The sequence below is a fragment of the Ranitomeya variabilis genome, chromosome 4 (assembly GCF_051348905.1).
Source record: "Ranitomeya variabilis isolate aRanVar5 chromosome 4, aRanVar5.hap1, whole genome shotgun sequence".
NCBI classification, from domain to species: Eukaryota; Metazoa; Chordata; class Amphibia; order Anura; family Dendrobatidae; genus Ranitomeya; species Ranitomeya variabilis.
Window position 1 is genome coordinate 460,462,213 of NC_135235.1, and position 26,716 is coordinate 460,488,928.

At 43.7% G+C, this 26,716-nt stretch overlaps 2 protein-coding genes and 1 long non-coding RNA gene across 3 annotated transcripts in view; 2 read left to right on the forward strand and 1 right to left on the reverse strand.

Annotated features, from left to right (window-relative positions):
- Positions 1–7,058: 7,058 nt before the first annotated feature.
- LOC143765205 (uncharacterized) lies at positions 7,059–8,027 on the reverse strand. The gene is made up of 4 exons (XR_013213339.1): positions 7,971–8,027; positions 7,817–7,886; positions 7,567–7,619; positions 7,059–7,415 (listed from the first exon to the last, which is right to left on the reverse strand). It is a non-coding gene; the product is annotated as an uncharacterized LOC143765205 (long non-coding RNA).
- Positions 8,028–8,320: 293 nt separating this feature from the next.
- Positions 8,321–13,860, forward strand: LOC143765204 (uncharacterized). Its single transcript, XM_077251642.1, has 5 exons — positions 8,321–8,556; positions 8,708–9,881; positions 12,271–12,309; positions 13,229–13,281; positions 13,433–13,860. The coding sequence occupies exons 2-5, from the start codon at positions 9,452–9,454 to the stop codon at positions 13,550–13,552; spliced, it is 642 nt and encodes a 213-aa protein (XP_077107757.1). The 5' UTR covers positions 8,321–8,556; positions 8,708–9,451; the 3' UTR covers positions 13,553–13,860.
- Positions 13,861–17,348: 3,488 nt separating this feature from the next.
- Positions 17,349–26,716, forward strand: part of LOC143765203 (protein-glutamine gamma-glutamyltransferase E-like) — a 126,925-nt gene continuing 117,557 nt past the window's right edge. Inside the window, exon 1 of the mRNA XM_077251640.1 lies at positions 17,349–17,429. Coding sequence (XP_077107755.1) covers positions 17,411–17,429 — 19 coding nt within the window. The 5' untranslated portion in view covers positions 17,349–17,410. The remainder of the gene's footprint in view (positions 17,430–26,716) is intronic.

Consider the following 26,716-nt stretch of genomic DNA (forward strand, 5'->3'; position numbering starts at 1 on the left):
GTGGCTATAGGAAGGGGGCATAACTAATATTTTCATTGAGTCCAGATGGATGGACCGTGTCAAGGGTCCATATCCATCTGGACTCCAGTTGAGCCAACCTCCTAGTCATATCACCACCACGAATATTCATATCTAGCATGTCGATCCCCCTACACCTCAGGAGGTCCCCATTACAATCATGGTACTGTCTGAAATGACGTGGGATCGTTTTGAGTGCCGTCACATCCTCCGCACTAGCCGCCGCCGTAATACCTAACACGTGCTCACGGATCCTTATCTTTAATGGTCTGGTGGTCATACCCACATATATTTTCTGGCAGGGGCACACTGCATAATAGACCACATATCTACTATTACACGTGATCCGTTTTTTGATAGAGAACCTTCGTGACCCTGCCTGATTCTCAAAGTGGTCAATTCGATCAATATTAGTGCATGCCACACACCGGCCACATGGGAAACACCCATTCGGTACCCTGACCTGATCCAAAAACGTGCTCCCGGGTAGTCCGGTGTAGTGGCTGCGGACCAGATGATCCCTCAAATTTCTTGATCTTCTAGCTGCTATCGCTGCCTTTTCAGGTATAAATCTAGAGATCACTGGGTCCGCTTTCAAAATATGCCAAGATTTATTTAGTATTTCTCTCATACGACCAAATTGAGAATGGTAGTCCGTTACAAACCTAACTCGATCCTGACCCTCCCTACTTATCTGTTTAGGGCCATACAATAATACGTCCGTAGACGAGTACTTAGCCCTATTATAGGCCCTCTTGATCATTCGGTTACTAAATCCACGTTCCTGTAGTCTCCGCTTAAGATCTTCAGCTTGTGTAAAGAATTCTTCATTATTTGAGCACAGTCTACGTAAGCGAAGAAATTGTCCGGTGGGAACAGACTGGATCATGTGGCCCGGATGGGAGGAAGTGGCATGCAACAGCATGTTCGTTGAGGTGGGCTTACGGTATATACTTGTTTGCACCTCCCCCTTCACATCTTTAGAGAGTAGAACATCCAGAAATTCAATAGTTTGTCCCAATATACCACTGTATGTTGTCACATGTATCCTGCGGGTGCGCGTGTTATGTATGATGGTTTCTTTTGGGTAGGTGTGCTTTCCCTGTATTTTACACCATGATCATATGCTTTTATGTGTATTATTGAATAAAGTTTGGTAATTTTTCATAATTTTGCCTTTTGATCATCTTTTTTGTTTATCTGCTAATCCTATAGTTGGTAAAGGGTTAAATAAAGACACAAGAATTAAGTCTTTTAATGAAATAAAACACTAAACACAGTTTGCCATCTTTATTATTCAGCTAATCCATGCGACACCCTCGATCTTCTGTAATAAAGGAAACCCGTGGTGTGAAAATGAACTGGCATTTTCCCATGGTCCAGAGTTCACTGCGGATCAGGCTGTCAGTCAGCGCAGCATCAGTGACTGCACCGCTAGTTACTGATGCTGCTGCTGTCGGCAGCTTCTCATTCATTCATCAGTGGTTTACAGCCGGGGTGGTCGCATTAGCACCGCTCCCGGTTGTAAACTGCATATCCCCTAGATATAGATCACCGCATGGGACTGAACACCGGACAGTTATGGTATATTGTTGGTTTATTATTTTGTTTTTATTACAGGAGATCAAGGGTGTCTCATGGATTAGCAGAAACAATAAAATGGTCAATCTGTGTTGTGTTTTATTTCATTAAAAGATTTTATTCTGGCTGTGTCTTTATTTAACCCTTTACCAACTATAGGATTAGTAATCCATTACTAAGACAGCTTGATATAACCTTACAATACAAAGGTGACATAAACACCCCAACTATTACCCCATATGCCACCACTATAGGGCAGTGGGAAGAGAGAGGCTAAGTGCCAGAATTGGCGCATCTTAGAGATGCGCCTTTTCTGGGGTAGTCAGGGACAGATGTTTTAGCCGGGGGCCAATAACTATGGTCCCTTCCTAGGCTATCAATATCTGCCCCCAGTCACTGGCTTTCCCTCTCTAGCGCAGAATATTGCACGGGAGCCCATGACATTTTTTCCCCCGAAAAGAATCTTTTATTAATATATGTCCCCCAATTTGTACACACTGTACTAATTGTATTGATCACACACATCTATATTCTGCATGGATTTACTGTATGTAAACCATGTCTCCTATTCTGTCGGCTCCTGCATTGATTTTACAGAAGCCGACCAATGAATTAATGGCTAATCTTCTATCTATATCTCTATGCAATACAAAGACATATATACAGTATATAGTATATATACTGTATGTGTGTAACTGAAATATATATCTACTATATAATTGTCTAAGGGTCACTTCCGTCTTTCTGTCTGTCCTTCTGTCTGTCCTCAACTTCCGTCACGGTTATTCATTCGCTGATTGGTCTCGCCAGCTACCTGTCATGGCTGCCGCAATCAGCGACGGCCACAGTCCGATTAGTCCCTCGCTACTCCCCTGCAGTCAGTACCCGCTCCATACTCCCCGCAGTCACCGCTCACACAGGGTTAATGCCAGCGGTAACAGACCACGTTATGCCGCGGGTAACTCACTCCGTTACCGCCGCTATTAACTCTGTGACCAAGTTTTTACTATTCACGCTGCCTATGCAGCGTCAATAGTAAAAGGATCTAATGTTAACCCCTTTCTGTCATTGGACATACTATTCCGTCCATGTGGGGTGGGCCCTACTTCCCAAGGACGGAATAGTACGTCCAGCACGATCGGCCGTGCTCACGGGGGGAGCGCGGCCGATCGCGGCCGGGTGTCAGCTGACTATCGCAGCTGACATCCGGCACTATGTGCCAGGAGCGATCACGGCGGTATAGGGAAGCATCACGCAGAGAGGGGGCTCCCTGCGTGCTTCCCTAAGACCCCCGGAGCAACGCGATGTGATCGCGTTGCTCCGAGGGTCTCCTACCTCCTTCCTCACTGCAGGTCCCGGATCCAAGATGGCCGCGGCATCCGGGTCCTGCAGGGAGGGAGGTGGCTTACCGAGTGCCTGCTCAGAGCAGGCGCTGGTAAGCTTGCTGCACTCTAAGTGAGATCGGTGATCTGACAGAGTGCTGTGCACACTGTCAAATCACCGATCTGTAATGTCCCCCCTGGGACAAAGTAAAAAAGTAAAAAAAAAATGTCCACATGTGGAAAAAAAAATAAAAAATTCCTAAATAAATAAATAATAAAAAAAAATTATTCCCATAAATACATTTCTTTATCTAAATAAAAAAATCAAACAATAAAAGTACACATATTTAGTATCGCCGCGTTTGTAACGACCACACCTATAAAACTATATCACTAGTTAACCCCTTCAGTGAACACCGTAAAAAAAAAAAAAAAAAAACGAGGCAAAAAACAACGCTTTATTCTCATACCGCCAAACAAAAAGTGGAATAACACGCGATCAAAAAGACGGATATAAATAAACATGGTACCGCTGAAAACGTCATCTTGTCCCGCAAAAAACAAGCTGCAAAACACCATCATAAGCGAAAAAATAAAAAAGTTATAGTCCTCAGAATAAAGCGATGCCAAAATAATTATTTTTTTCTATAAAATAGCTTTTATCGTATAAAAGCGCCAAAACATAAAAAAAAGATATAAATGAGATATCGCTGTAATCGTACTGACCCGAAGAATAAAACTGCTTTATCAATTTTACAAAACGCGGAACGGTATAAACGCCTCCCCCAAAAGAAATTAATGAATAGCTGGTTTTTGGTCATTCTGCCTCACAAAAATCGGAATAAAAAGCGATCAAAAAATCTCCCGTGACCGAACATGTTACCAATAAAAACATCAACTCGTCCCGCAAAAAACAAGACCTCACATGACTCTGTGGACTCAAATATGGAAAAATTATAGCTCTCAAAATGTGGTAATGCAAAAAATATTTTTTGCAATAAAAAGCGTCTTTCAGTGTGTGACGGCTGCCAATCATAAAAATCCGCTAAATAACCCGCTATAAAAGTAAATCAAACCCCCCTTCATCACCCGCTTAGTTAGGGAAAAATTAAAAAAAATTTAAAAATGTATTTATTTCCATTTTCCCATTAGGGTTAGGGCTAGGGTTAGGGTTAGGGCTAGGGTTAGGGCTAGGGTTAAGGCTAGGGTTAGGAATAGGGTTGGGATTAGGGTTAGGGGTGTGTCTGGGTTAGTGGTGTGGTTAGGGTTACCGTTGGGATTAGGGTTAGGGGTGTGTTTGGATTAGGGTTTCAGTTATAATTGGGGGGTTTCCACTGTTTAGGCACATCAGGGGCTCTCCAAACATGACATGGCGTCCGATTTCAATTCCAGCCAATTCTGCGTTGAAAAAGTAAAACAGTGCTCCTTCCCTTCCAAGCTCTCCCGTGCGCCCAAACAGGGGTTTACCCCAATATATGGGGTATCAGCGTACTCGGAACGCATTGGAGAACAACTTTTGGGGTCCAATTTCTCCTGTTACCCTTTGGAAAATACAAAACTAGGGGCTAAAAAATAATTTTTGTGGGAAAAAAAAAATATTTTTTATTTGCATGGCTCTGCGTTATAAACTGTACTGAAACACTTGGGGGTTCAAAGCTCTCACAACACATCTAGATGAGTTCCTTAGGGGGTCTACTTTCCAAAATGGTGTCACTTGTGGGGGGTTTCTACTGTTTAGGTACATTAGGGGCTCTGCAAACGCAATGTGACGCCTGCAGACCATTCCATCTAAGTCTGCATTCCAAATGGCGCTCCATCCCTTCCGAGCCCTCCCATGCGCCCAAACGGTGGTTCCCCCCACATATGGGGTATCAGCGTACTCAGGACAAATTGGACAACAACTTTTGGGGTCCAATTTCTCCTGTTACCCTCGGGAAAATACAAAACTGGGGGCTAAAAAATAATTTTTATGGGAAAAAATGTTTGTTTTATTTTTACGGCTCTGCATTATAAACTTCTGTGAAGCACTTGGTGGGTCAAAGTGCTCACCACACCTCTAGATAAGTTCCTTAGGGGGTCTACTTTCCAAAATGGTGTCACTTGTGGGGGGGTTTCAATGTTTAGGCACATCAGTGGCTCTCCAAACGCAACATGGCGTCCCATCTCAATTCCTGTCAATTTTGCAGTGAAAAGTCAAACGGCGCTCCTTCCCTTCCGAGCTCTCCCATGCGCCCAAACAGTGGTTTGGTTTGGGCACATATGGGGTATCAGCATACTCAGGACAAATTGTACAACAACTTTTGGGGTCCAATTTCTTCTCTTACCCTTTGGAAAATAAAAAATTGAGGGCGAAAAGATCATTTTTGTGAAAAAATATGATTTTTTATTTTTACGGTTCTGCATTATAAACTTCTGTGAAGCACTTGGTGGGTCAAAGTGCTCACAACACATCTAGATAAGTTCCTTAGGGGGTCTACTTTCCAAAATGGTGTCACTTGTGGGGGGTTTCAATGTTTAGGCACATCAGTGGCTCTCCAAACGCAACATGGCGTCCCATCTCAATTCCAGTCAATTTTGCATTGAAAAGTCAAATGGCGCTCCTTCGCTTCCAAGCTCTGTCATGTGCCCAAACAGTGGTTTACCCCCACATATGGGGTATCAGCGTACTCAGGACAAATTGTATAACATCTTTTGGGGTCCATTTTCTCCTGTTACCCTTGGTAAAATAAAACAAATTGGAGCTGAAGTAAATTTTGTGTGAAAAAAAGTTAAATGTTCATTTTTGTTTAAACATTCCAAAAATTCCTGTGAAACACCTGAAGGGTTAATAAACTTTTTGAATGTAGTTTTGAGCACCTTGAGGGGTTCAGTTTTTAGAATGGTGTCACACTTGGGTATTTTCTATCATATAGACCCCTCAAAATGACTTCAAATGAGATGTGGTCCCTAAACAAAAAATGGTGTTGTAAAAATGAGAAATTGCTGGTCAATTTTAACCCTTATAACTCCCTAACAAAAAAAAATTTTGGTTCCAAAATGGTGCTGATGTAAAGTAGACATGTGTAAATGTTACTTATTAAGTATTTTGTGTGACATATCACTGTGATTTAATTGTATAAAAATTCAAATTTGGAAAATTGCGAAATTTTCAAAATTTTTGCCAAATTTCCATTTTTTACACAAATAAACGCAGGTAATATCAAAGAAATTTTACCACTATCATGAAGTACAATATGTCACGAGAAAACAATGTCAGAATCACCAGGATCCGTTGAAGCGTTCCAGAGTTATAACCTCATAAAGGGACAGTGGTCAGAATTGTAAAAATTGGCCCGGTCCATAACGTGCAAACCACCCTTGGGGGTGAAGGGGTTAAAAATAAAAAAAAATAAAAAATCATTATATACTCACCTTCCGCTGCCTTTCCCGGTCCTTGCGACCCTCCGGTAACCACTCCGTGCAAGTGGCAGGTTCCGGTAGCAAGGATCGTGTGGGAGAAGGACCTGCCATGACGTCACGGTCATGTGACCGTGACGTCATCAAAGGCCCTGTGCGCCTGCGCGAGAAGGACCTGTCATGACGTCACGGTCATGTGTCCGCGACGTCATCACACCCTGGGACCGGAATCTGCCGCCTGTACCGCGCAGGCGACAGAACTACAAGTATGGTGAGTATGTTAGAACTACAAGGGGCCCTCGGATCGGAAGGTGAGTATATGTTTATTTTTTATTTTTTAACCTGTGACATACGTGGCTGGGCAATATACTACGTGGCTGGGCAATATACTACGTGGCTCTGTGCTGTATACTACGTCGCTGTGCAATATACTACATCACTGGGCATAATACTATGTGGCTGGGCAATATACTACTTCGCTGGGCAATATACTACGTCACTGGGCAATATACTACGTGACTGGGCAATATACTACGTGGCTGGGCAATATACTATGTGGCTGGGCAATATACTACGTGGCTGGGCAATATACTACGTGGCTGGGCTATATCCTATGTGGCTGGGCAATATACTACGTCACTGGGCAATATACTATGTCACTGGGCTATATACTACGTGACTGGGCAATATACTATATGGCTGGGAAATATACTACGTGGCTGGGCAATATACTACAAATATAATAATTCTTGGCACTCAGGAGAAATTTGTAGAATGATTCAAAAAGTAGATTTTTATTCTAGTGCATCCAGCTCAACATATAAACGTTTTCGGTCTCGACAACTGAGACCTTCATCAGATATAGTTGTCAAATGCTGTAATGTATATACAAAAGAGATGAGAGAAATATTTTTTAAATAAAGAAAATACTGTTTGCACAATTATACAAAAACAAAATGATGAATAATATGATCCATATTATACTAAACAAAATGACGGTCTGCATACAAATATCGATAGTAGCATGCAGCGCAGAAGGCAGAAAAAGGTGGATCCGGCCTGAATCAGCGTGCGTTGTGAGTCCTGTTCAACAGAGTGCTGGAGAGTGTACACATGTTAAGGATATACTAGGTAGGAGAGAAAATAAACATGGGTAACATGGAACAGGTAGCATAAGTAGACATCGGGATGTGATCTGGTGATGGATATGATAAGATATAAAGCACACACTGTCCTAGGTAAAGGATACGGGAAGTGGACCAACCTCCACTAGTAGGTGTAGGGCTACGCACAGTGAGCTATCTGTAAACATGAAAGAAATTATACGCATCAGAGTGTACATGGTAGACAAGACAAGAAGGACAAACCATGAGGATGGCACAGTGACGGAACACGAGATAACCTGTGGAATGCATGCCATAATGACTAACGGGGTGACCACCCTAAAACCAGATTGCTGCTGAGTGATAAACGGGCACCCATGGTCCAGGGAAGTTTACCTGGAGGACACTGGTAGTGTGTATGAGTCACACACTGTGTGTGTAGCCGAGGAGCGGGAGAGCAATGCGTCTGTGAATGCAAAGATATGGGACCGTGTGAGGCAGCTTTAAGGGTACCACAGGAGGCTATCATGAGCCTGGAAGTCAGTCATACCTGAAAGCACTGGACGGCAGTATAGGCGCTTGTGGTAATGCGAGATACTCGCAAAATGAGGAGCGCTGTGGACAGAAGTTATGAGCAGGGGGGTTAAATAGGACTAAAGCCAACGTGGATAAAGGCCAAGCCAGCGGGGAGCTGGAACCGGTTATGGTATTACCTGGATGTTGCCGCTGTCAGGGGTGGAGAGGACGCTGCGCTGCTGTGCAGGAGGGAGCTCCCGGGGCTGCTAGGGGAAGCGCAGCACTTCCGGGTATAAGAGCACACAGGGAAGAGTCACCTGACGTGTGACGTCATCAGGTCATGTGATCGGAGAGGCCGGCTCATGCGCAGAGGAGCTTCCCTGGACCATGGGTGCCCGTTTATCACTCAGCAGCAATCTGGTTTTAGGGTGGTCACCCCGTTAGTCATTATGGCATGCATTCCACAGGTTATCTCGTGTTCCGTCACTGTGCCATCCTCATGGTTTGTCCTTCTTGTCTTGTCTACCATGTACACTCTGATGCGTATAATTTCTTTCATGTTTACAGATAGCTCACTGTGCGTAGCCCTACACCTACTAGTGGAGGTTGGTCCACTTCCCGTATCCTTTACCTAGGACAGTGTGTGCTTTATATCTTATCATATCCATCACCAGATCACATCCCGATGTCTACTTATGCTACCTGTTCCATGTTACCCATGTTTATTTTCTCTCCTACCTAGTATATCCTTAACATGTGTACACTCTCCAGCACTCTGTTGAACAGGACTCACAACGCACGCTGATTCAGGCCGGATCCACGTTTTTCTGCCTTCTGCGCTGCATGCTACTATCGATATTTGTATGCAGACCGTCATTTTGTTTAGTATAATATGGATCATATTATTCATCATTTTGTTTTTGTATAATTGTGCAAACAGTATTTTCTTTATTTAAAAAATATTTCTCTCATCTCTTTTGTATATACATTACAGCATTTGACAACTATATCTGATGAAGGTCTCAGTTGTCGAGACCGAAAACGTTTATATGTTGAGCTGGATGCACTAGAATAAAAATCTACTTTTTGAATCATTCTACAAATTTCTCCTGAGTGCCAAGAATTATTATATTTGCTACTACGGGTTGGATCCCCTACTTGAGCACCTCCCAAGAATCCCTGAGTGCCGTGGCCAATACTTTCTATATGCTGTTTCCGTACACGAGCACCTTGGACGATGTCTGAAACCTTTTCCTTTAATGCAGCAGAGGCGGCAGAAATTCTCTCTAAAGTTACCGCACCTAGCGATTTTCTCCAAATTCCAACTAAGGAATTAAAGAACCGTGACCTGGAACGTGAATCCAGAAGAGCGGTCAATCTTGAATTACATATCGTTACCATTGCCGAGTACCTTCGAGTCCAGAGGATCCCACGTGGCCTGCGGGTCCCCCTACAACCAACCTTCTTCAGGGAAGACAAGGAGTATTGTGAAAAATTTGAACACATTTTAAACAAATGCTCAGCCGATCTAATGACTCTCACTCTCTCCTATCTTCAAAAGAACTTGGACTCAGTCAATACTCAGATACAGGCCATCGAGTCTCAACTAACCAGCACGATGCCCCAGGAAGAATTCCAGGAATTAAAGATAAAGAATCAGGAACAACTACGGCAGCACAGATTGGAGGTCGAAAAGAGAAAGAGGTCCAAGTTCCTACGGGATACCGAAGACTACCTACAGAACCGGGTCTATCAATGGCGAGATATTCGGCCTTCCACCAGGCGACACAGCTCAAGAAGCTCTTCTGGATCCACCGACAGCAGACCCGGTACCTCAAGCTCTGCTTCTTTTTTAGGGAACAGCCGAGGTCGCAGAAGAGGAAGACGAGGCGGGGCGGCCAGTGCCACCGGGGACTCCAGAGACCAGATGACAACACGCTCACAGGTATGGATCTCCCCCTAGTGGTGAACATCTCATCAAAAAACCTGGACTCACAACAACTGGCTGTACTCCAGAAGGGTTTGTCCTTCTGCCCGGTATACAGGTTCAACTCTTTTGAACTTAATATGGACCTTCAAAGGTTCTACCGGAACCTCAGACTTCGGGTTCATTTTGCAGCACAACCTCCGGTGGTAAACCCTGCCAGGGGTGAAAAAACTCTCCTGGAACTCCAGAGCCTGGGGCTCCGGAACCACAGTTCCTACATGCCACCCCGGTCGGATCCCCCAGTTGAAACTTTTGTATCCCTTGTTGAAAGGGACATCCACTCACTAACTCGAAAAATGGAACAAGGGAAGTTCCATTTTCAGCCCAACCTTTCACCTTCTGAAAGACTGTCATTAGAGCAACTGGCGTCTGATAAATCCCTTATTATAAAACCGGCGGATAAGGGGGGAGCAACGGTAATAATGGATAGAACTGATTACCTGGAGGAGGTGTACAGGCAACTGGGGGACACTACGGTATATAAACTAATACCACACAACCCTCTCAATGAATTGGTGAAAAAAATTGCACCAATCATTGATTTTCACATACAAAATGGCACCATAGACAGTAAAATGAGAGATTTTCTCATTAAGAAAGACCCGATAACTCCCATCCTGTACATCCTACCCAAAATACACAAAAGACTAGCCAAACCTCCAGGTCGGCCCATTGTGTCCCTGACAGACTCTGTACTCTCGCCACTGTCCATAGTCCTAGAGAAAATTCTCACTCCACTCGTCAAAACCACCCGGTCCTTTCTTTTGGACACTGGTGAATTCATTCAAGTCATAAAAACCTTAGGCCCCATATCTCCCTCCTCCCTACTAATCACATGGGACGTGAATAGTCTCTACACATCCATCGTTCATGATAAAGGCCTGGCTGCTACCGATAGGCTCCTGCTAGACAATAAAGTTGACATTAAAATTCGCCACTTCTGTGCAGATCTGTTAAATCTAGTCCTGAGAGACAATTACTTCATGTTCCAAGATTCATATTATGCCCAGCTACAGGGTACTGCAATGGGCGCGAACGTAGCGCCCCCTTACGCCAATGCATACATGGCAGCCTTTGAAAATGACTTTGTGTATGAACATCCTCTATTCACCTCCCACTGTAGGGTATGGCGCAGATACATCGACGACATTTTCTGCGTGTGGGACGGTCCTCTTGAGTCGTTAATAATCTTTGATCAACACATCAATAGTATCTGGCCCGAACTCGGTTTCACTTTACAACATGACAACTCTAAAATTAGCTTTCTAGATACCCTTATCTACAAGGAAAGGGACGGCCGCCTTTCTATTGATTTATACACCAAGCCAACGGACCGTAACGGCCTCCTGTACTTCACCAGTTGCCATCCACCTTCCATAAAAAATTCCATCCCGAAGTCCCAATTCCACAGGGTTGAAAGGATTGTCTCAGATGACAAGATCAAGAAAACTAGACTAGGTGAGATGGAACAAAAATTCTCCAATCGGGGGTATCCACAACACATCCTCACAGAGGCCCAACGTAATACCTCAGTGGTTAGACCCAAAGATAACCGCAAGAGAATCCCTTTTGTCTCCACATTTCATCCCTTCTCCAATATGGTTCAGTCTACCATCAGGAGACACTGGAGTATCCTGACAAAAAGCTATCCTGGTATTCCAGAATTTGGAGCACCTTTCATGCCCTGCTACAAACGAGCTAGAAATCTTAGGGATAGGCTGGTCAAAGCGGACATTGGCTCTAACATCAGGGTGCCCAAACAATTGTTCTTACAAACCCAGAAACAAGGTACATTCCCGTGCCTTAGTTGCCAACAATGTAGCAATGTCCAGAGGGGTCCGTCAGTTTCTCACCCCCAGACGGGCAAGGCCATTCCCATAAAAGGTTTCTTTACCTGCGAATCCACACATGTGATATATATCATCAAATGCCCCTGTGGGTTGACATATGTGGGTGAAACCACACAGCCAATTAGAGACAGAGTGGCTCAACACAAATCTACAATCCGTTGCAACAAGACACATCTACCCCTCCCCTACCATTTTTCTAAACAAAATCACAATATCTCGCAGCTCCGTTTTCAAGTCCTGGAACAGGTAGATACTCCAAGAAGGGGCCAAAGCCGCGTTAGTTTACTTCTCAAAAGGGAGGCTTACTGGATTTACTCCCTGCAGACCTTAGAACCAAAGGGACTCAATAGAGACTACGACGTCTCGGCATTTTTGTAATATCGTACACATATGTTATCATTTATTTCATATGTATTTTAACACTGTTTTGTATAATGTAACATTGTAGCTAGTATGGATGTCTTTAACTTGTGCTCCTTTTTTGTTTCTCTCCACAGAACCGTTAAACGCACCTCTCGCACGTAACACTGCACACGGTATAGTATGCACTGTATGCCTTTATATAGAGGGTTAATCATGTCTCTATATAATCGGGGTGACCCATACCAGATAGCCTTTTGATAGTCTAGTTCACACTACTGTTCCCATCATTTAGCCTTCTCTATATGCTGCAATGCAGCGTTACATTCATTCACTGTGTCCCCTTGAGCTTGCCATACAAGCGCTGTCTGTTCCCTGTGCTGATTCCCTGTTAGCCCCTCAGCTCCTCTGCGCATGAGCCGGCCTCTCCGATCACATGACCTGATGACGTCACACGTCAGGTGACTCTTCCCTGTGTGCTCTTATACCCGGAAGTGCTGCGCTTCCCCTAGCAGCCCCGGGAGCTCCCTCCTGCACAGCAGCGCAGCGTCCTCTCCACCCCTGACAGCGGCAACATCCAGGTAATACCATAACCGGTTCCAGCTCCCCGCTGGCTTGGCCTTTATCCACGTTGGCTTTAGTCCTATTTAACCCCCCTGCTCATAACTTCTGTCCACAGCGCTCCTCATTTTGCGAGTATCTCGCATTACCACAAGCGCCTATACTGCCGTCCAGTGCTTTCAGGTATGACTGACTTCCAGGCCCATGATAGCCTCCTGTGGTACCCTTAAAGCTGCCTCACACGGTCCCATATCTTTGCATTCACAGACGCATTGCTCTCCCGCTCCTCGGCTACACACACAGTGTGTGACTCATACACACTACCAGTGTCCTCCAGGTAAACTTCCCTGGACCATGGGTGCCCGTTTATCACTCAGCAGCAATCTGGTTTTAGGGTGGTCACCCCGTTAGTCATTATGGCATGCATTCCACAGGTTATCTCGTGTTCCGTCACTGTGCCATCCTCATGGTTTGTCCTTCTTGTCTTGTCTACCATGTACACTCTGATGCGTATAATTTCTTTCATGTTTACAGATAGCTCACTGTGCGTAGCCCTACACCTACTAGTGGAGGTTGGTCCACTTCCCGTATCCTTTACCTAGGACAGTGTGTGCTTTATATCTTATCATATCCATCACCAGATCACATCCCGATGTCTACTTATGCTACCTGTTCCATGTTACCCATGTTTATTTTCTCTCCTACCTAGTATATCCTTAACATGTGTACACTCTCCAGCACTCTGTTGAACAGGACTCACAACGCACGCTGATTCAGGCCGGATCCACCTTTTTCTGCCTTCTGCGCTGCATGCTACTATCGATATTTGTATGCAGACCGTCATTTTGTTTAGTATAATATGGATCATATTATTCATCATTTTGTTTTTGTATAATTGTGCAAACAGTATTTTCTTTATTTAAAAAATATTTCTCTCATCTCTTTTGTATATACATTACAGCATTTGACAACTATATCTGATGAAGGTCTCAGTTGTCGAGACCGAAAACGTTTATATGTTGAGCTGGATGCACTAGAATAAAAATCTACTTTTTGAATCATTCTACAAATTTCTCCTGAGTGCCAAGAATTATTATATTTGCTACTACGGGTTGGATCCCCTACTTGAGCACCTCCCAAGAATCCCTGAGTGCCGTGGCCAATACTTTCTATGGGCAATATACTACGTCGTTGGGCAATATACTAAGTCACTGGGCAATATACTACGTCACTGGGCAATATACTACGTGGCTGGGCAATATACTACATCACTGGGCAATATACTACGTCACTGGGCAATATACTACGTGGCTGGGCAATATACTACATCACTGGGCAATATACTACGTGACTGGGCAATATACTACGTGGCTGGGCAATATACTATGTGGCTGGGCAATATACTACGTCGCTGGGCAATATACTATGTGGCTGGGCTACATACTACGTGGCTAGGCTATATACTATGTGGCTGGGCAATATACTACGTGGCTGGGCAATATACTACGTGGCTGGGCAATATACCACGTGGCTGGGCTATATACTTTGTGGCTGGGCAATATACTACGTGGGCTGTGCAATATACTACGTGGACATGCATATTCTAGAATACCCGATACGTTAGAATTGGGCCACCATCTAATATATAGAAAGCTGTGACCACCAATCAAATATAGTATGAAAAGCAGGATGTGATTATTTGATTAAAAATTAACTTTTAATAAACTCGTTAAAATAGGGTGCCTGAAAAAACACATATAGGACAAACAGTATATCACCTTACAAGAAGGGAAATGCCAAAATTAGAAATACCAATGAACCGCACTGCTATAGACCTCACAATCCTGAGATTCCTATATCTGGGGGCTTGCATAGATACTGGTGGTTTCAAGTGATGGGGGATTAGTATGGACGAGTATGTGCCATCTCCCCAGTTATAACACCAGCTATATATAAAAACGGTTATTATCTTACCCATTATGACAACAGGGTGAGATTGTGTAGTTTTTCTGCATTTCTTTCACTCATTATTTAAGTAGTCTGTTTATTCAGCCAGCAATAGTTGTTTACCTATAGGATATATGTGGTTTAATCTATTTCTTGTTTGGCTAAATGACTTTTTGAGGTGAAAGCTGACATTATTCCGCACTGCCAAAAGGTTTAGGACGGTACATCTTGAGGTGTGCGACAGTCCTGTATATAGGAATCTCAGGATTGTGAGGTCTATAGCAGTGCGGTTCATTGGTATTTCTAATTTTGGCATTTCCCTTCTTGTAAGGTGATATACTGTTTGTCCTATATGTGTTTTTTCAGGCACCCTATTTTAACGAGTTTATTAAAAGTTAATTTTTAATCAAATAATCACATCCTGCTTTTCATACACCATCTAATATATATATATATATATATATATATATATATATATATATATATATATATATGCACACATGTTATTTGTGTATATACTGTATCTATTCTATCTATTCTATTAAAACCTATTCTATTCTATACTGTACGCAGCAGATCATTTGCCGGCTTTTAATCTAGCTATCTATCTAATATATATATATATATATATATATATATATACTGTATATACATACTGTATATATATGTTTTGAAGAATATTTGGTTTAAAAGGATGTGTACAGTTGTGTATTACAATGCGATTTTAACATGAGTTTTACATACAGAGAACTGCTGTATGTAAAAGTTCATGTTAAAATTGCACTGCAATCAGATAGCAATCACAATGCACTCAAATGTATATCGGATGCTAGGTGTGAAAATCGCATTGTACTCGCATGACACTCGCATAGCACTCGTCCATTTTTTGGTCATGAAATCGGACCGTTTTTTTTCTCACATATGGGTATGAGCCCTTGTAAATTAAATCACATTGTTGTTGACCCTTGCTCTGCATTCCCTGCATTACTACATCCCCGAACCTGCTTACACTTGCATTGATAGGTCCTTAATATCTCATAACCAACCACAATACAGTTATAATAGTGCATATTGAAATGTCATCCCATTAGTAAATGCAGTTATCTCACTGCCAGTCACTGATTACAATTATTATCAAACAAATACACTGCAACTAGGCCTGTCCCGTATAGCATATATTGGCATAAATCATAAAGGAGTGATCTCGCCCAGCTTCAGAGTCGATTATTCCACCCTTAACATTTGTGGAGCATGATGAAATTCAAGAATAAATGGCTCTGATTATTTACCCATGGTCTGCCTGACGCGTTTCTTCCTATTGCAAGTCTCATCAGGGGACTTTAGAAAAAAGGATTAACTAGTAAATAGCCAAAAAGCTGCTGCATTATCAAAATATCAGCAAAGCAACTAAGACTGCCCCATGTATGAATATCGACAGGAACGAATGGATCTCATGGAGGAACTTACTCTTGACTTGCTTTTTCAAGCATGCACGCATGATACACAGCGATGGCTCCCTTCCTGGCGCACAACTTCCAGTCAGTTGACCACATATTGGAATCCAGCCGAGTCCCACTGTGTCATATCCTGCGTGTTGTGCTCCATCTTAATCAGCCGGAACTTCCGGTCTGCGGTACACACAACTGGAATCAGTGAAATTGTTCTGCATTAATTTAATCACTATAACTGCTTGGGCACAATAGAAGGAGTAGAGGTGGACAAACTCCACCTCCTAACAATTTAGAAAGGGCTCTGTAAAGCCTCATTCTCAGGATCCCAACTTTCAGCCACCCAGCAAAAAATCCCCTATGCTTTGGATGGGGGATAACTTACCTGTGGTGACTGGACCCTCAGGGGCACCACATGCAGATTTTCCCCTTAGATTTGCATTAAATGGTGAAAATCCACAGGTAAAATAAAAAAAGCAAGGTTAGTGCGTTATTGCTCTAGAAACACACTATAAACACATGGTTCACATATGACTATCAATAAAGCTTTGTGAAAACTAAATAGCGGAAGTATCAAAAACAAAAGCTGATTTATTTTAAGGATAACATACGAACAAGAGACAAATCTGCATTAAATGCAAAGAAAACAAGTAACCTAACTTACATTATAGGTGCAGAAAATGTACATTAATAGTGCATAGTGGGAAAGAAGCATAAAGCATACACCAATCAAATTATCACTAATCCAATGGAAAGGTAATCAATGTCATGAAGAAATGACCTAAAAGGGTACTCCAATCTGCCAGCAGTGTTTTGCAGAATCTAAACTTATTAATTATGTGACATATATATTAAAACATATTTAAGTGCAGTACCATGCTAGTGCAACTTTTAGCATGTGAGGTAGGTAAACGAACATGGGCTCAGTCTCTTGGTCACTCTATCCAGGCAATGAGTAATGTGCATGGGTCTCTCCTCTTGCTGCGCTCGATGTCCTTTTTCTGCAATTTCCATTGAATTTAATGGTAATAGAGATGCACATATATTGCCCCTGTCCATTCCATCTTTTTGCCTTGTTGCAGCCGCCTGAATAATTAATTACTTTCTCTGAGTAATCAAAATTGACATAAACTCTGTCAAGCCTTATGCTGCACACACCCAACCTTGTGAAATCCTAAGGCAAGACTTAAAATGATTAAGGTGAGCCATTCCCATCTCATTTAAATGTTTAAAGGCTGATCCTGGAGGGGGGTTGATATTTGGGATATAAGACCAATATACTGAACCAGTCAGTTGATCAGTTCACCATCTGAACACAGTCATGGGAGGAAGCTCATCAAGTAAGTATCTATTTGTATAGCTCATTTCTTTATTGGGCATACCGTAATGACAATCCTATGAACGTTTATGAACAGTTAGGGTATGTGTCCACGTTCAGGATTGCATCAGGATTTGGTCAGGATTTCTCATCAGTTTTTGTAAGCCAAAACCAGGAGTGGAACAATTAGAGGAAAAGTATAACAGAAACATATGCACCACTTTTGCATTTATCACCCACTCCTGCTTTTGGCTTACAAAAACTGATGAAAAATCCTGACCAAATCCTGATGCAATCCTGAACGTGGACACATACCCTTAAACCTTAGTGCACACTGGATTATCTGAAGAAATATAAATGTTCAGGCATCTTGAAAGATAAAGATTGCAGAAACTCTGATTTATATGCAACTACAGTTAAGTCCCTTATACTGATGGACAATGGCTGTTGCATGCATTTGCTATGGACTATAGAAATGTTTGTTTTATTTGCATGATATAATATTATTGAGGAGTCTACGGATGGAGTCTCCCTTGAGGATCTACACAGTGGGCTGGTACCCTTCAGTAGATGTAGACACCAACTACAATGCTAAAATATTGCTGTACCTAAACTCCCAGTCTGCTAATTTAATTTAATAGCCCTAGGTAACCTCATTCAGGGCTTACAGAAAATGCCTTGTCAAGGCGCTAATCTGCCAATAATTATGGGGCAAGGATAGGACTAGGTGTGGTCAGTAGAAAGCAGAATATTTTTATTTAAAAATAAAATAAATAAGAATCAATGCCCCCACTTTGGTTGTGAATTACCAATCACTAAAGGTACCTTCACACTAAACAACTTTACAACGAGAACGACAACGATCCGTGACATTGCAGCGTCCTGGTTAGCGATCTCATTGTGTTTGACACGCAGCAGCGATCTGGATCCTGCTGTGATATCGCTGGTCGGAGCTAGAAGTCCAGAACTTTATTTGGTCGTCAGGTCGGCGTATATCGTCGTGTTTGACAGCAAAAGCAACGATGCCAGCAATGTTAAACATGGAGCTAACGACCTGTGAGAACGATAAGTGAGTCACTGTTACGTCACAGGATCGCTCCTGCATCGTTGTGGAGCTGCTGTGTTTGACGTCTCTACAGCGACCTAAACAGCGACGCTCCAGCGATCTAGTTTAGGTCGGCTCGTTGTCTATATCGCTGCAGCGTCGCTGAGTGTGACGGTACCTTAAGGTGAACTGGGGGTGAACTGGGGCTCTGCAAGCAGTCCGACAGAGCAGGCTCCCTGCTGGGAACTGAGACACTAAATTTGCTAAATGGCTCCCACTGGAAACCCACCAAACCAAAGTTAGTATAAGCCGCTGGTGGGCACGATTTTAATTGCGTTAATTTAATCTTAAATGAGTGTTCATCCCAAAATCCTCATTCTTTTTGGTGAGCGGAGCCAGGTATTCCAGATCATCAAAAATCACCAGTTCACCTGGCTTTTTTACATATGCTTTTACACTGTTGGCTTCTGCCCTTGACCCTCGACCAGCCCTTCACTTGCTGATTTCCATTGTTTGCTATGAAATCAATGAATGAAAAGAAAATCTAAGAAAGAGCTGTCAGTTTAATCATTTAAAAGTAGGGTCTTGGTATCAATGTCATTTTGTGGCATTTAAAGAGCCAAGTCAAAAAATAGCAGTGGATATGGATGTGTCATTGCATAGAACTATACTCTGCCCCTTGTATAGAAGATTGGTGAACATTACAATTTAGTTTAACATAGACCATATAGTTGTAGTATATTTCTCTGTCCTGTACTTAAAAGTTATTTTGCTCTGTTAAATCTTCAGAAAAAGGACAAACCTCTAATAAAATGACATTCATCCCAGTAATGCTGCTAAGCAGGTCTAAATGTAACTTCATATTGTTATTGGTAATGCATGTTGGTAACTAATGAGCTCGCATTAACAATAGCATGTGAAGACATAACACTATGGAACTTAGGGTACCGTTACACAGTGGCATTTTTATCGCTACGACGGCACGATTCGTGACGTTCTAGCGATATCGTTACGATCTCGCAGTGTCTGACACGCTACTGCGATCAGACACCCTGCTGAGAATCGTACGTCGTAGCAGATCGTTTGAAACTTTCTTTCGTCGCTGGATCTCCCGCTGTCATCGCTGGATCGTTGTGTGTGACAGCGATCCAGCGATGCGTTCGCTGGTAACCAGGGTAAACATCGGGTAACTAAGCGCAGGGCCGTGCTTAGTAACCCGATGTTTACCCTGGTTACCAGCGTAAAAGTAAAAAAAAAAAAAACGTACATACTGACCATCTGATGTCCGTCAGGTCCCTTGCCGTCTGCTTCCCGCTCTGTCTGTCTGCCGGCCGGAAAGTGAGAGCAGATCACAGCGGTGACGTCACTGCTGCGCTCTGCTCTCACTGTACGGCTGCACTCAGTCAGAGCAGGAAGCAGACGGCAAGGGACCTGATGGACATCAGATGGTCAGTATGTACTGTTTGTTTTTTTTTACTTTTACGCTGGTAACCACGGTAAACATCGGGTTACTAAGCGCGGCCCTGCGCTTAGTAACCCGATGTTTACCCTGGTTACCAGTGAACCTCGGCATCGTTGGTCGCTGGAGAGCGGTCTGTGTGACAGCTTCCCAGCGACCACACAACGACTTACCAACGATCACGGCCAGGTCGTATCGCAGGTCGTGATCGTTGGTAAATCGTATAGTGAGACGGTACCCTTACTGTAGAAAAATATTCTCATTTACAGACCCTGATGTATGCGTGCACTATGCACTGTGAGGTTTCTCCGGGGGTGGGCGCATGATTGCAAATAAGCAATTTGCATAAATGCAGTCACCTGCCAACTAGATGTGTGCGGCTTTGCTCAGTGCAAGTCTAGTCAGAATGTGGCCAGCAATATGCAAACCTCATACTTGCGGTCACATGGGGGCAGACTTGTAACCTAAGACAAGACAATCCCCTTAAGAGATGGTACTGTTGGAGGATGATTGATACTGCCCTGGTTATTTATCACTGTCCATTCTTCCATTCCTATATTCTACACCCAAACAAAGGTATTAGTATAAACATTCAGGCTCGCTTACCTGATTTCATCCAAAGATGTACTGTATGTATAATTAGTAGAGGGAGAAATCTGTAGGTCCCCAATCTGACTTTTAATTTTTATTTTTATTCTGTGATTGTGCATAAGTGGAGGTGAGGAATGTGATAAAAGAATAAAGAAGGCTTAATTGACTTAATACACTACAAATTCCAGTAAAATAGCTCTGGGGCTCCCTATTGCCTCTGTGTACCTTGGCTAAAGAAATAACAGGCCGACATATGACTGGTGCAGGCCATCACTGGCCTCAGTGGTATGTTGTCTGAGATCACCAAGGCATGTCCCTGATGGACTGTAAATACTGGAACAGCAGGACCAGAACAGTGTGGGGAATCAACAGGCACATGGAGCTTCATTTTACCACATTGCATCCTTGCACTTTTTTCTCACTTCTAAAAACCCAAAAGTCAATTTCCTTTAGGCTATTTTTTTACAATGAGTTTTTATCACATTTTTAACCCCTTCATGACCCAGCCTATTTTGGCCTTAATGACCTTGCCGTTTTTTGCAATTCTGACCAGTGTCCCTTTATGAGGTAATAACTCAGGAACGCTTCAACGGATCCTAGCGATTCTGAGATTGTTTTTTCGTGACATATTGGGCTTCATGTTAGTGGTAAATTTAGGTCGATAATTTTTGAGTTTATTTGTGAAAAAAACGGAAATTTGGCAAAAAATTTGAAAATTTCGCAATTTTCACATTTTGAATTTTTATTCTGTTAAACCAGAGAGCTACGTGACACAAAATAGTTAATAAATAACGTTTCCCACATGTCTACTTTACATCAGCACAATTTTGGAAACAATTTTTTTTTTTGCTAGGAAGTTATAAGGGTTAAAATTTGACCAGTGATTTCTCATTTTTACAACAAAATTTACAAAACCATTTTTTTTAGGGACCACCTCACATTTGAAGTCATTTTGAGGGTTCTATATGGCTGAAAATACCCAAAAGTGACACCATTCTAAAAACTGCACCCCTCAAGGTGCTCAAAACCACATTCAAGAAGTTTATTAACCCTTCAGGTGTTTCACAGCAGCAGAAGCAACATGGAAGTAAAAAATGAACATTTAACTTTTTAGTCACAAAAATGATCTTTTAGCAACAATTTTTTTATTTTCCCAAGGGTAAAAGGAGAAACTGGACCAGGGACGTTGTTGTCCAATTTGTCCTGAGTACGCTGATACCTCATATGTGGGGGTAAACCACTGTTTGGGCGCACGGCAGGGCTCGGAAGGGAAGGAGCGCCATTTGGCTCCAATCTTTAGCGGACACCATGTCGCGTTTGGAGAGCCCCCGTGTGCCTAAACATTGGAGCTCCCCCACAAGTGACCACATTTTGGAAACTAGACCCCCCAAGGAACTTATCTAGAAGCATAGTGAGCACTTTAAACCCCCAGGTGCTTCACAAATTGATCCGTAAAAATGAAAAAGTACTTTTTTTTCACAAAAAAATTATTTTAGCCTCAATTTTTTCATTTTCACATGGGCAACAGGATAAAATGGATCCTAAATTTTGTTGGGCAATTTCTCCTGAGTACACCAATACCTCACATGTGGGGGTAAACCACTGTTTGGGCACATGGTAAGGCTCGGAAGGGAAGGAGCGCCATTTGACTTTTTGAATGGAAAATTATCTCCATCGTTAGCGGACACCATGTCGCGTTTGGAAAGCCCCTGTGTGCCTAAACATTGGAGCTCCTCCACAAGTGACCCCATTTTGGAAACTAGACCCCCCAAGGAACTCATCCAGAGGCATAGTGAGCACTTTAAACCCCCAGGTGCTTCACAAATTGATCCGCAAAAATGAAAAAGTATTTTTTTTTCACACAAAATTTCTTTTAGCCTCAATTCTTTCATTTTCACATGGGCAACAGGATAAAATGGATCCTAAAATTTGTTGGGCAATTTCTCCTGAGTATGCCGATACCTCATATGTGGGGGTAAACCACTGTTTGGGTGCACGGCAAGGCTCGGAAGGGGAGGCGTGCCATTTGACTTTTTGAATGGAAAATTAGCTCCAATCGTTAGCGGACACCATGTCGCGTTTGGAGAGCCCCTGTGTGCCTAAACATTGGAGCTCCCCTACAAGTGACCCCATTTTGGAAACTAGACCCCCCAAGAAACTTATCTAGATGCATAGTGAGCACTTATAACCCCCAGGTGCTTCACAGAAGTTTATAACGCAGAGCCGTGAAAATAAAAAAATAATTTTTCTTTCCTCAAAAATGATTTTTAGCCCAGAATTTTTTATTTTCCCAAGGGTAATAGGAGAAATTGGACCCAAAATTTTGTTGTCCAGTTTGTTCTGAGTACGATGATACCCCATATGTGGTGGTAAACCACTGTTTGGGCGCACGGCAGGGCTCGGAAGGGAAGGCACGCCATTTGGCTTTTTGAATGGAAAATTAGCTCCAATCATTAGCGGACACCATGTCGTGTTTGGAGAGCCCCTGTGTGCCTAAACATTGGAGCTCCCGCACTAGTGACCGCATTTTGGAAACTAGACCTCCCAAGGAACTAATCTAGATGTGTGGTGAGCACTTTGAACCCCCAAGTGCTTCACAGAAGTTTATAACGCAGAGCCATGAAAATAAAAAATAATTTTCCTTTCCTCAAAAATATTTTTTTAGCCCAGAATTTTTTATTTTTGCAAGAGTAACAGGAGAAATTGGACCCCAAAAGTTGTTGTCCAGTTTCTCCTGAGTACGCTGATACCCCATATGTGGGGGTAAACCACTGTTTGGGCACATGCCGGGGCTCGGAAGGGAAGTAGTGACGTTTTGGAATGCAGACTTTGATGGAATGGTCTGCGGGCATCATGTTACGTTTGCAGAGCCCCTGATATGCCTAAACAGTAGAAACCCCCCACAAGTGACCCCATTTTGGAAACTAGACCCCCCAAGGAACTTACCTAGATGTGTGGTGAGCACGTTCAACCCCCAAGTGCTTCACAGAAGTTTACAACGCAGAGCCGTGAAAATAAAAAATCATTTTTCTTTCCTCAAAAAAGATGTTTTAGCAAGCAATTTTTTATTTTCACAAGGGTAACAGGAGAATTTGGACCCCAATATTTGTTGCCCAGTTTGTTGTGAGTACGCTGATACCCCATATGTGGGGGTAAACCACTGTTTGGGCACACGTCAGGGCTCGGAAGGGAAGTAGTGACATTTGAAATGCAGACTTTGATGGAATGGTCTGCGGGCGTCACATTGCATTTGCAGAGCCCCTGATGTGCCTAAACAGTAGAAACACCCCACAAGTGACCCCATTTTGGAAACTAGACCCCCGAAGGAACTTATCTAGATGTGTGGTGAGCACTTTCAACCCCCAAGTGCTTCACAGAAGTTTATAACACAGAGCCGTGAAAATAAAAAATAATTGTTCTTTCCTCAAAAATTATGTTTTAGCAAGTAATTTTTTATTTTTGCAAGGGTAACAGGATAAATTAGACCCCAACAGTTGTTGCCCAGTTTGTCCTGAGTACGCTGGTACCCCAAATGTGGGGGTAAACCACTGTTTGGGCGCACGTCGGGGCTTGGAAGGGCGGGAGCACCATTTGACTTTTTGAACGCAAGATTGGCTGGAATCAATGGTGGCGCCATGTTGCGTTTGGAGACCCCTGATGTGCCTAAACAGTGGAAACCCCTCGATTCTAACTTCAACACTAACCCCAACACACCCCTAATCCTAATCCCAACTGTAGCCATAACCCTAATCACAACCTTAACCCCAACACACCCCTAAGCACAACCCTAACCGCAACACACCCGTAACCCTAATTCCAACCCTAATCCTAACCCTAATCCCAACCGTAACCCTAATCCCAACCCTAACCAGAACTGTAACCCCAACACACCCCTAACCCTATCCGTAACCCTAACCACAAGCCTAATCTTAACCCTATTTCAAACCCTAGCCCTAATTCCAACCCTAACTCTAATTCCAACCCTAACCCTAAGGCTATGTGCCCACGTTGCGGATTCGTGTGAGATTTTTCCGCACGATTTTTGAAAAATCTGCAGGTAAAAGGCACTGCGTTTTACCTGCGGATTTACAGCAGATTTCCAGTGTTTTTTTGTGCAGATTTCACCTGCGGATTCCTATTGAGGAACAGGTGTAAAACGCTGCGGAATCCGCACAAAGAATTGACATGCTGCGGAAAATACAACGCAGCATTTCTGCACGGAATTTTCCGCACCATGGGCACAGCGGATTTGGTTTTCCTTAGGTGTACATGGTACTGTAAACCTGATGGAAAACTGCTTCGAATTCGCAGCGGCCAATCCGCTGCGGATCCGCGGCCAATCCGCTGCGGATCCGCGGCCGATCCGCTGCGGATCCGCTGCCGATCCGCGGCCGATCCGCTGCGGATCCGCTGCCAATCCGCTGCGGATCCGCTGCCAATCCGCGGCCGATCCGCTGCGGATCCGCTGCCGATCCGCTGCGGATCCGCTGCCGATCCGCTGCGGATCCGCTGCCGATCCGTGGCCGATCCGCTGCGGATCCGCGGCCGATCCGCTGCGGATCCGCGGCCGATCCGCTGCGGATCCGCGGCCGATCCGCTCTGTGTGCACATGCCATAACCCTACCCCTAACCCTAACCCTACCCGTAACCCTAACCCTAACCCTACCCCTAGTTCTAACCCTAGTTCTAACCCTAACCCTAGTGGAAAAAGAAAAAAAAATATTTTCTTTATTTTATTATTGTCCCTACCTATGGGGGTGATAAAGGGGGGGGGGGGGTTATTTATTATTTTTTTATTTTGATCGCTGTGATAGAACCTACCACAGCGATCAAAATGTACCTCTAAGAATCTGCCGGCCGGCGGGCGCACTGAGCATGCGCCCACCATTTTGGAAGATGGCGGCGCCCACGATGGAGGCGGACGGGGACCGGGAGCCTCGGTAAGTATAAGGGGGGGGGAGATCGGGGCACGAGGGGGGCGTCGGAGCACGGGGGGGTGACATAGGAGCAGGGGGGGAGCGGGCAGGAAGACGAGGGAGCGGACAGCAGGACGGGGGAGCCGGCAGGCGGACGGAGGGGACCGGACCCTATAACGGAGCACTGGGGGGGCGATCGGTGGGGTGGGGGGGGGTCACATTAGTGTTTCCAGCCATGGCCGATGATATTGCAGCATCGGCCATGGCTGGATTGTAATATTTCACCAGTTTTTTAGGTGAAATATTACAAATCGCTCTGATTGGCAGTTTCACTTTCAACAGCCAATCAGAGCGATCGTAGCCACGGGGGGGTGAAGCCACCCCCCCTGGGCTGAAGCACCACTCCCCCTCTCCCTGCAGATCGGGTAAAATAGGAGTTAACCCTTTCACCCGATCTGCAGGGACGCGATCATTCCATGACGCCACATAGGCGTCATGGGTCGGATTGGCACGGGTTTTCATGACGCCTACGTGGCGTCATGGGTCGGGAAGGGGTTAAAGCTGCCTCAAAAAGCAGCATTTTACAGTTCCAGCAAAGTGGATGGATTTATAGAAATCTCATGCCCACTGTGCTACGTAGTTTTGCTTGTGGTGCATTTTTTTTTTTTTAAATCTGCAGCATGATTAGTGCCTTTGATGTGTAGCTTACTGTACATGTATTAAGCAAATTAAATAAAACTAAATGGGTGCCCCCCTATTTTTGATAACCAGCAAAGTTAAAGCAGACAGCTGTGAGCTGATATTATCATGTTGGGTAGGTCCATGGATATTGGGTCCTTCCTAGCCTAAACATGCAGCTAACTTCAACCTGGAGCCCCATTCCCCTGATTGCCAATGTAGCAAGGCAATTGGGAGGAGCGAAGTGCCAGAATTGGCGCATGTCACGTGATGCTCCTTCTCTGGAGCGGTTGCGGTCTGGTATTTTTAGGATGGGAAGGACCCAATAACAAGGCCATCTTCCCAATCTGATGATATCGGCTCACAGCTGTCTGCTTTACCTTTGATTATCGAAAATGAAGAGTGAGAGGGGTTCCCCAAAGTTTGCACTTCCATTCATTAGCTTAATCCATGTACAGTAAACAACACACAGAAGACTCTAATAATACCTTTGTGCAATATTTAACGCTTGACACACAAATGGACAAAACGCGCACAAGTAACCTAATTTACATAACATAATAAAAGGAAGTTGCCCTAAATAGTTGTTATATCTAGAGACCTCAGGAGTGTATACATCC

What these genes read in the sequence shown, in the direction of transcription:
- LOC143765204 (XM_077251642.1), top strand. Translation starts at nt 9,452, where the DNA reads ATGCTCAGCCGATCTAATGACTCTCACTCTCTCCTATCTTCAAAAGAA. An exon ending in AGATGACAACACGCTCACAG is followed by an intron (nt 9,882 to 12,270) that starts GTATGGATCTCC and finishes TTCTCTCCACAG; the next exon opens with AACCGTTAAACGCACCTCTC. An exon ending in TGGAGGTTGGTCCACTTCCC is followed by an intron (nt 13,282 to 13,432) that starts GTATCCTTTACC and finishes TACACTCTCCAG; the next exon opens with CACTCTGTTGAACAGGACTC.